Source organism: Hydra vulgaris, chromosome 09, assembly GCF_038396675.1.
Source record: "Hydra vulgaris chromosome 09, alternate assembly HydraT2T_AEP".
In the NCBI taxonomy this organism is placed as follows: Eukaryota; Metazoa; Cnidaria; class Hydrozoa; order Anthoathecata; family Hydridae; genus Hydra; species Hydra vulgaris.
This window is the reverse complement of record NC_088928.1, coordinates 51,323,525-51,335,000: the sequence shown is the minus strand read 5'-3', so window position 1 is coordinate 51,335,000 and position 11,476 is coordinate 51,323,525. Positions and strand designations below refer to the sequence as shown.

At 26.1% G+C, this 11,476-nt stretch overlaps 1 protein-coding gene across 1 annotated transcript in view; it reads left to right on the top strand.

Moving 5' to 3' along the window:
* Positions 1–11,476, top strand: part of LOC100202750 (AP-5 complex subunit mu-1) — a 59,597-nt gene that overhangs the window by 28,997 nt on the left and 19,124 nt on the right. Inside the window, exons 6-8 of the mRNA XM_065806006.1 lie at positions 3,855–3,992; positions 4,132–4,212; positions 9,574–9,630. Coding sequence (XP_065662078.1) covers positions 3,855–3,992; positions 4,132–4,212; positions 9,574–9,630 — 276 coding nt within the window. The remainder of the gene's footprint in view (positions 1–3,854; positions 3,993–4,131; positions 4,213–9,573; positions 9,631–11,476) is intronic.

The window sequence follows — 11,476 nt, the reverse complement described above, 5'->3', positions numbered from 1 at the left end:
TGAGCTGTTCAAGATTTTCTGCTTACCATCCATTTTTATAAGCTTAACGTATTAGATACCACTTGTCATTGTTTGTCATTCATTATTTATAATCCAGCAAGCATTTTCCTAAAATTTTATTTTTGAAAAGTGTTACTGAGATTTTATACACAATTAATATTCTAAAATATTATACTTTATTTCTTTTTTGAAATGGATTGGTCAAAGCCTAGGAGGCTACTTTATTATGGTTACAATCCTCTTTCAACTCTTTAACTCCAAAAACGAACTTTGATAAACAAGGCCGATATTGTTTTAGTTTATGATCAAGTAAACAAAATACACTTTTTTATGATCAATTAAATGCTTTATTGATGTTGAGTGAAAAGCCTCTTTTTTGTGTGAACATTTTTTGAGATTAGCAGTTATTGAAAATTCGTTGAATAAAAAATTAAATTCAAATAAAAAAATTTATGCTTTTAATTGACCATGCAGTAATTATATAAATACTGGACTGTAATTTATAGCTTCCAAAAAACTCTGTAATAATTTGTTTTTATATTGCAAAAAGTTATTTTATTAGTTGTTTTTTTATTAATTTGGTATCAAAATTTATTTCAAAAATTATTCAATATCAAAATTGATAATAATAAAACAAATTTTTTATTGTTTATAATAATATAAAACTATATACATATTTATTTCAAAAATAAGGACACATTATTATTATGTATTCTAGTATTATTGCAACATCTTTTTCAGCTGTCAGAATTAGAAAAAATGAGGTCAACATTGCAGTCACAATTATAAAACTACATTGTTTAGAAATACTTTTTAACAATGCAGTTAAAGTGAAAATTTTTAAAGTATTAGTTTATATCTAAATAAATTTATTATATACTGATTGCAAGTTAATTTATTAAATTAATAATTAAATAACTTAATCTGCCTAAATTTTCCAAATATTTATATATTTATTTGAAAAAAGAACAATTTATTAAAAATATGTTTTATATACTTTTGGGGCTCAGTGATAAGAATAAGTCATGTAAATATTTGTTTTTATAAATTTTTTTCTTATTGGCAAATAAATAAAATAAATACACAAAATATAAAACATTAATAATAAAATTTTTTTTTAATCAACTTTAAAATAAATAATTTTCTAACTGTTAATTAACCAGTGTGAAAACATTTACAAAATAGTCACAAGCCTAGTGAAAACATTACAAACAGTTTGATGAACTGATTTTCAGCCATTCTGTCTCATGTAATGTCATTTTTTATAAATAAAAGAAAAACCAGCTTTCAGGACCAATAATATCTTCAATTTATTTTCTTAATTTATTTTCATTGTCAATAAAAATTTCAGTTATCTCTTTTCAAAAAACTCGCTTTTGCCATCTTATAACTTGCAGACTTAGCTGTTTAAGATAATTTAAGAACTAGTTTATGTAACTGGTCTACAGGTAAATATTTATCTGCAAGACACAGTACCACAAATCTTTCATTTAAATACCAATTATGTTTTTTAAGTGACTTCAGAAAAGCTTTTGCTGGTTTAAAACAGAACTCAGAATATTGTATTATTTCATTAATAGCTTGAAGATCTAAAGAAGGTGTTGTGGCAGAGATTGAAGCAAGCTCTGAGCATATTGATATGATATAATAACATATTTTAAATTCCTTGTATCATAAACTTGGCATGATATGAAGTCATCGGAAATCTAATTGTATAAAATACTTGTAATTGTATAAAATACTTGTAATAATTTCTTGGAAACATCATTATTCAGACAATTTTGAAGAAATCTTAATGATTCAAAAGCCTAAACTTTTATAAAAAACTTTATTGTTAAACCTTATTGTCAAACATATTAATCTAATTAGGACAATCAAACAAACCTGCTTTTCCAAAAAAGTAGTAAAAAAAGAGTCAAATCTCTTCAGATTATCATAATTTCTTTTCTTTTCAAGAATTGATTTCCAATTACACTTTAGCCTTTCAAATAGCTCAGTCTTTGGTTCTCTTGTATTACCACCAGTAAGAACACTTGAAAAGTGCTGAAAGTTATTTTTTTCAAATTTCTTATTTAAATTTTAATAATAAGGTGAATCATTTAACTTATTGGGTTTCTTTTTTTTTATTTTATTATTATTATCTTCACTTCCAACAAGGCTGGAACCAACCACTATTAGAGTTGGAAGTTACTGGAAGGGAAAAGAAAAGTTTATAGAGCAAGATAAAGATTGACAGACGACTTAAAATATTGCAAATTATATGAATCAGGTAAACAAGATGAAGGAAGCAAATTCCAAAGAACTGATGTTTGAGGAAAAAAACTGGATGAATAAGAATTTTTAGAGCACTTAGGAACAGTCACAGTAAAAGGATGAGACTTAATTGAATGGCGAGTTACACGAGAATGAATATTAGTAGATGGCACAAGAGACACTAGCTCTTTACAGCAGTGCTCATTATAATATTTATAGAAAAGAGAAAGAGAAGCAACATTACGACGATGTGGCAATGGTTGAAGGTTGGCTGCAAGTACAGGTCCTATATATATAACAAATATTCACAATTAAATATAAAAATAAATGTAAAAATATTTTATGATTTTTTTTAATTTATCTTTGTTTATATTTAGCTTTTTTCAATATTTACCTTTATATGTAATTTATAGACATGAGGACAACAAGCCATCCAAATCAAAGCTTTTCTTCTCCACTGCTCAATTAGAGTACAGACTCCTTTTAGCCAGCCAGTATGTGGGACTGTGGTGTCAAAGGACAGACAATCAACATAGTCAAAAAGCTCCTAGTCTTGTAAAGTTTTTTTGATTGCTTTTTCAAGAGACTCAGCAGTTTCATCTTCTACAATTACAATATCCAAAAGTTGGGATTCTGAAAGATCTGGTGAACTGATTAGCACAGATACTCTTTCAACTTTCTCTTTTTTTTTTATTAGTAAATAGCACTTATATCTAACATAGCCATCATTCAAACTTTTGTAACAAACTTTTTTATATAATTATCATTCAAAAGGCGTATGTAAAAACGCGTTGGTAAATTGCGCGCAGCATAGTACTTTAAAATAAGACCTGATAATATATATATATATATATATATATATATATATATATATATATAATATATATATATATATATATATATATATATATAATTAACTAATGCATTTTTACATTTTTGATTATTGGGAATATTGCTCTTAAACTATTATTTTTTATTGTTAAACTATTGTTTGTTTATATATATATATATATATATATATATATATATATATATATATATATATATATATATATATATATATATATATATATCAGGGATGCAGAGTCCCAAAAGGACTCCGGCTTTATATCTCTATTTTTTCCAAGTCTGTAGTGTCCAGAAGCTCTAAACATGATTGCTAACTTATGATCTGCTGTAAGAAAAAAGTTCATGAGATTTAATAACTTGAAACTTATTGTTTTTAAGCCGGGAGTTCCAGAGTCCTCACCGCCGTTATACCTAAGGATACTCCAGGTTCAAAAAATGATTGTTCCTTTAACCTAAAAGTCTTAATTTTTTTCCTATTAGTAGTCTATAAACTTATTTATATTTTTAGAGTTCCTGGATACCAAAAACCTGGATACCAAAAATCTTTTTGTAACTTCCAAATCCGGTGTCCTTTTTGGGACTCCGCATCCCTGATAGATATATATATATATATATATATATATATATATATATATATATATATATATATATATATATATATATATATATATATATAAACTTAAATTTTTATTTTACAAAATTAAATAATTATTTTTTTTAGTTTGTTCAAATAAAATTTAAATTACTTTTAGTCGATCGAAGAACGAATCAACTACCTTCATCATTATGTTTTAATAGGATTTCCATTTGGTATTCCTGTTGAATTGAATGTCAACACTATCTTTGCTTTACTTTCTACTGTAAAAAGTTCTACTGTTTTAAAGTCAAAAGTATAAAATTATTTGTTTTTTAAAAATGTTTTAAATGGAAATTTTGAATTTTTACTTAAGTTTCAATTAATTAAAAATAATATTAGCAAAATTAGAATAAAGCTTTTGTAGTGAAAAAATAATAAAACTTTAACTTAAGGCTCCTATTTGGCGTCCAGTAATTATCAAAGGAAAGCAAACTATTCAGTTGACGATTAAAGAAAGTGTCAAAGCTCTACAGGTTTTTTGATTAAAATTTCTTGTAATTCATTTATATTTATTTTGTATTGTAAAATTTGTTTAAATAATAAGATATATTTAGCTAATAAAATCAATGTTCTCATACTTATCAAAAAAAATGTTCTTCATAAGTATATCATGTTAGGTCTCAAAAGAAGAGAAAAGTTCCAAAAATAATCATCATTTTATAAAAAATTATTATTTTAGATTTCACTGCCTTAAAAAATGACATTTTTTAAACTAAAAATGAAAAATAAGCATTTTTACAAAATATTTTTTAATAATTTTTTTCTCTCAATGTTTTTTATAAAATGATGGTTATTTTTGAGATTTTTATATACTTTCGCTCCTTTTAAGACCCAACATAATATACTTTTGAAGAACTTTTTTCAAAGAAGTGTACTTCGTGTCATCAATACTATTTAATATCTGTCATGCTTATAGCAGGCCTCCGCTGGAAGTGAGAGCATTAGCTCTTGTTCTCACCCACACTATCCTAAAGTGATTTAGGGGTTGCAATTTACGGCTCTTGCAAAAAAATTTTTTTTCATAAACATACTTTTTTTTCTCTATTAATAACATTAAAAATTCTTGTGCAAACTATGCTGCAAACTGTTTTTTTTTAAATATTTTGCTCAAACTCATATATATATATATATATATATATATATATATATATATATATATATATATATATATTATATATATATATATTTAAAAAAAGGTTAGATGAAAAACAACAACTTTTTTACTGTACTTAAAGTTTCACGCCATTTGCGGCACTCATCAGCCGTATATTTAAATAAAGAAAAAACCGTTCAAAAATACAATTAAAAAACCGTTACAAAAGTCAAAACAAAAATGGAATGAGTTCTGACGTCAAATAATAATATTAGTGGTAATAATAATAATAACAATAATAATAATAATAATATGGAAAAACACCTTTTTTAATCGCCAGTGTCAAATTGGGAAAGAAGGATTCTGTTAATCCTAAGCAATATTAACTCCAAAACGGAACAGAGCCCGCAACATCATTTGGTTTAACCCTCCGTTTAGCAAAAACTGTTAGTACCAACGTGGGAAAATGTTTTTTGAAACTAATTGACTAACATTTTCCTAATAATAACAAACTGCATTAAACCTTTAACAAGAACACAGTCAAAGTTAGCTACAGTAAATCTATTATAAATTTGCACAACAAATATATTTTATGCAACGATACAAACCCTAATCAACAAAACTGTAACTGCTATAATAAAAATCTCTGTCCGCTGTTCAATAAATGATTAACAAGCAACATTGTATATCTAGCAACTGTAACCACTGCTAATCGTAATTCATCTCCTAATGAAAAATCCTACATAGGTATAAGTGAGACTTTTAAATTAAGATACGCTAATCACGTTAAATCATTAAACATCTCTAAATACAAAAATAATACTGAGCTCTCAAAGCATGTATGGAAGTTAAAAGAAGCTAATTTAGTTCCTATAGTTAAGTGGAAAATTCTCAGGCGATGTAAAGCATATAATCCAACATCCAAATCTTGTAAATTATGTCTCACTGAAAAATATGACATTCTAAATTATGAAAATACTAATCTATTGAATAAAAGGAGTGAGATTGTTTCTAAGTGCAGACATAGAAACAGAATCCTTCTTTCCCAATTTGACACTGGCGATTAAAAAAGATGTTTTTCCATATTATTATTATTATTATTGTTATCATTATTATTACCACTAATATTATTATTTGACGTCAGAACTCATTCCATTTTTGTTTTGACTTTTGTAACGGTTTTTTAATTGTATTTTTGAACAGTTTTTTCTTTATTTAAATATACGGCTGATGAGTGCCGCAAATGGCGTGAAACTTTAAGTACAGTAAAAAAGTTGTTGTTTTTCATCTAACCTTTTTTTAAATATATATATATATATATATATATATATATATATATATATATATATATATATATATATATATATATATATATATACATATATATATATATATGAATTTCTGCACACAATTTGGCATGGAATCCACTAAATATTTAAAAATGTTTTGGATTTCTGTGTCTTTAATCAAAATCTGAAGGATAGTGGTGGTAAGCTTAGTTTTAGTTGTGCAGTCACGTTTTCGCAGTCTTTTTTATACAATTGTCCAGAGATTCTCAATTGGATTAAAATCTGGGGAGTTGCCAAGCCATTAAAGTGTTTTAATATTATTTTTTGCCATGAATTTCTTGACTTTTTTGGATGTATGGCATGTGGCTAAATTTTGCTGTAATAATCCATATATATATATATATATATAATATATATATATATATATATATATATATATACATAGTTTCTATATATATAGAAACTATGTATATATACATATATATATATATATATATATATATATATATATATATATATATATATATATATATATATATATATATATATATATATATATATATATATATATATATATATAGTATAGTATAGTTTCTATATATATGCATATATATATATATATATATATATATACATATATATATATATAGTTTCTATATATATATATATATATATATATATATATATATATATATATATATATATATATATATATATATATATATATATATATATATATATAGTTTCTAAATATATGCATATATATATATATATATATATATATATATATATATATATATATATATATATATATATATATATATATATATGTATACTGGGGATGGGGGATACTGGGCACTGGGGATACTGCCGCTCAAATTATTTTCCTAGAATATGTCATCTGGTTGTAATAGTTCTTAAACTTCCTGCATTCAATTACAGTAAAAAAGTATAAAATATTCTTTATAAACAATAAAAACTTATTTATCTTTTTGTTTATTAAACTTATATCAAACATGTATTAAACATTTCATTAAATGAATAATGTTGTTAATTAATAAATTGATAGCTAGAGTGAAAGCTCAAAAAAATAATTTTTTCATGGTGCAATAAACGACACTTGTTATGTATATATTCTTGTAACATTAACATATGTTCTTGTAACATTAACATATGTTCTTGTAACATTAACATATGTTCTTGTAACATTAACATATGTTCTTGTAACATTAACATATGTTCTTGTAACATATGTTTGTAATGAGTATTAAAAGCAGTTTATTTAATGAACAAACAGAAAGCTCGCACAAAAACCGAAACCATTAAAACATAAAAAACCATCCGCAACTCCTAACTGTTTTATGTATATTTTACTAATATTTATGGTCTGCGAAGCAATCTTCCATCAGTTGAATCTTACCTCTTGCAAAATTCATCAGACTTGCTGACTCTTGGAGAGAAAAATTTAAATTCTGCTATTCCTTTTTCAGATCTTAGTGTTGATGGGTACTATCCTTTGATTTGCAAAGGCTCCAATAATCACATGCTTGGCTTGGGTATATATGCATCAATTCACCTATTTGTTGTGAAATCTGGTTTGAATCCTTTGACCATTCTTTTATGTGCTTCCATTTAGCACCTCTTCACTCTATCATCTTTCTCTTTGTTCTTTATTGTTCTTCATCTTCCCAAGACTGCACTCTTTTAGAAGTAATTTCTGATCAAATTGACCATGACCTTTCTCTTTATCTCTCTGCTAATATTATTATTGGTGACTTTAATGCTCATCACACTGAATGGCTCGGCTCTAACGCCACTGACCCTGCTGGTACTAAAGCCTATAACTTCTGCATTTCTCAGTTTCTTACTCAGATAGTTAACTTGGCTCGATTTTTCTTGACTTTTTTTCGTTTAGGTGGTTTCGTTCTGACCATGCAATGATCTCTTTAAATCTTTCATCTCATACTTCTTCTTCAGACTCTTTTCTCTCTCAACTGATCAATGTGCCTCCTAAGTAACCTCCTGGATTCAGGCCGGAATAAAAGCTTTTATTCCTTCTTCTTGGTTCCTAGTCAAGTCTCATTTTACTACATGGTTTTCACCTTCTTGTGCAACTATTATACCTAATTAATATCATTTTTTTCATCTTTTTCAAAAGAACAACTCTCACGAACAAACAGCTAATAATTATTGCAAGAAATTAATGTAGGGTGCTGTCTGATCCTAAGGTCCATTATTCTCAGAAGAACTTTTCTTCTAGTTTGACTCTTGAATCTTATGGCCAATCTCTTCCTTTTATTCCAATTAAACAGGTTAACCCATTGTTAGACATTCAAATCACATTAATGATCTTCTGAAAACCTTACATCCAAAGTAGTTCTTTTTGATGATGACTCAACTTTATACTCCTGTCTTGATAAAAAGGCTGTCTTGATAAAAATTGCTTAGAACAGACAGCCGATCTTAAATTTGATCTCACTACTGTAACAGATTGGGACTTGCAGTTGCTTGTGTATTTTAACTCTAACAAAACTCTATTTAATTGAATGACCACCCTCTCACCGAGTCTTCTTCTTTATCTCCTGACCTTTCATGGAAACCATATATACAATTGATTACTAAATAAGCATTTGCTGAGGTTGCATCTCTTTAACTCGCTCCCTGTTTTCTTATTCCTGATTCCATTCTCTCTAAAAATCTTTTATTTATCTCTGTATGTTGTCATATTTGGCCTGGTTCTTCTAATGATGCTCTTTCTCTTTTAGGTAAGATCCAAAAATGCATTGTAAATGTGGTTGGACCAGCTCTATCTGCCAAGCTTGAGCCTCTTTCCCATCCTTGTAAAGTTTCATCTCTTTCCCTTTTCTACAAATGCTATTATGGTTGCTGCTCAAAGAAGCTATCATCTCTAGTTTCATCAACTAAAACTTAATCTCGCTATCATCTCTAGTTTCATCAACTAAAACTCAGTCTCGCTATCATCTCTAGTTTCATCAACTAAAACTTAGTCTCGCTTGACTCATCATTCAGGAAAGTCTCATTCTTTCACTGTATCTGTCCTTGCATGCTCTAAAAACTTTTATTCGTCTAGTTTCTTTGCCTGCACTTCAACCCTTTGGAACTCTCTCCCATCTTCCTGTTTTCCTGACTTGAAAAACCTACAACTTTTCATGTCTTCTGTCAACCCTTTCCTTACTCTATAACTCCATTCTTTTCTTCTAGTAAATCCCAACTTAATAGTGGTTGCTTGCAGCCTTTTTGGGAGTAAATCAGAATTTAAAAAAAAAATGCGCATTTTTTACAAATATGTACAGATACTCCGTTATATATATATATATATATATATATATATATATATATATATATATATATATATATATATATAAATTTAATTTTGTAATATTTACATCATATTAATTTTATTAAGTTTTAAATTTATTGCTTACCTTTAGTTTGATAAGAATAATCTTGCAGATGTTCATGAGATTTTTGGAACAGTTTATTGCAAGGTAATACCATTAAAAGACCTTTTTATATTGGGTTAAAAAAGAATGTCTTATATAAAGTTATAAGCAACCAGACAGCAACTTAGGTTCATTCAATTGAAGTCTATTTAACTTTATTTATGATATTTGGTAAATAATAAAATTGGAAATTTACGACATTTGATATATAATAAATTTTAAAATTATTGGTATTTGTTATATAATAAATAATATTATTTGATTCAAATGATTGAATGCAAATTAGAATTAATTGCAAACATTTAGTTCAAATTACCAAATGAAAAAAGTTGAAAGTTGAAAATGAATAGCAGTTTAATGTCATTTTAGACATTAATAAATTGAATTTTAAAATACCTAAATTAGCTACATAGTCATACTTTTAAAAGTTTTATTTTTTGTGCTGTACCTAGTATTTTTTGTAGTTTGTGTATCATTTTCTGTATTTTATATAACTCTTTCAGTTTTTGCCATATACTTTGTTGCCATAATTTTGTTTTGTTGATATTGTTTCCTTATATAGAATTGATTTTGGTATAGTTTGTAGTTTTAAGGTATAGTTTATAGTTTTTGGTATAGTTGTATAGTTTTAAGTATTTTGGATAGTTTATTTTTTTTTTCTTCAAATGCCCTGCTAAAAAGAGGTGATAAATTAAAGGAAAAAAATATACCAAGCTGAATTTTTGTTGAGGAGATAGCGTATCGGAAAATCATTGCACACACAATTTTTAATTGGAAAAGTTTTGTTAATTAAAAAAAAATTAAATCACTTTAAGGTAGCAGTGGCTAGTTACGGGATTTTAATAATTTTTTTGGTGAAATACTTTGGTTGCATATTGGCAGTGTTGGGATTGAAATTTTAATGGAGCAAGTGTGTTGCAAATTATTTTACTATATATAGAAAGAGACGCTAGACAACTAAATGGTTCCACCAACAGATTGGTTGAAATAAATAGTGTTAGTTTTAATAAAATTTTGATAGTTCTAAATTCAAAATTTTGTTATTATGTTTGGTAAAATTTCAAAATATGGGTGTATATTATGGTGACATTTTGTTATTATGTTTGGTAAAATTTCAAAATATGGTCAATTTATGGTGATATTTTGTTATTATGTTTGATAAAATTTCAAAATATGGTCAAATTACGGTGACATTTTGTTGTTATGTTTGATAAAATTTCAAAATATGGTCAAATTATGGTGACATTTTGCATGATTTATCTAATTTATTTAATATTAAAATCAATAAAATGGCATGTGTACAACGTACACTTAAACAGGTATCTCGTTTAACATAATTACCTCATTTAAAATATATTTGTTTGTTTAGCTTTAGAGGAATTCAAAAGAATAAAGACATCAAATATGTTTATGCAAAAAGCTCATTATTTAAGTATATATTTCATTTGACAACCTCTTAGTGATCAATAACTTCTTGGCAAACCTTGATTAAATATACTTTTTAAATTTAATTGAATATCTTGCACATCTGAATCTGTTACAACCAAAGTAGTGAAGCCCAACTTATCTAATCTTTTATCATAACATAGTTTTTCATGGTGATTTAAATTTAAAATACAGTACAAAAATATAGTTGCGCCGTGCTAAACCTTTTTCAAAAATTTAATTTAATTTTAAAGAATTAGAGTAAGTTAAAGAATTAGAGTAAGTGACCGGCCCTGGCAAAATTATAAGATTTAGAAGGGGTTGATAGCCAGGGCTAGGAAAAAATTTATAATACTTTATATATTATAAATTTATGCATACATTTACTATTTATTATTTACATACATTTATATAAATGCGGTATTGGTATAGTGGTAGAGTACTTACTTCATAAGGGAGAGGTTTC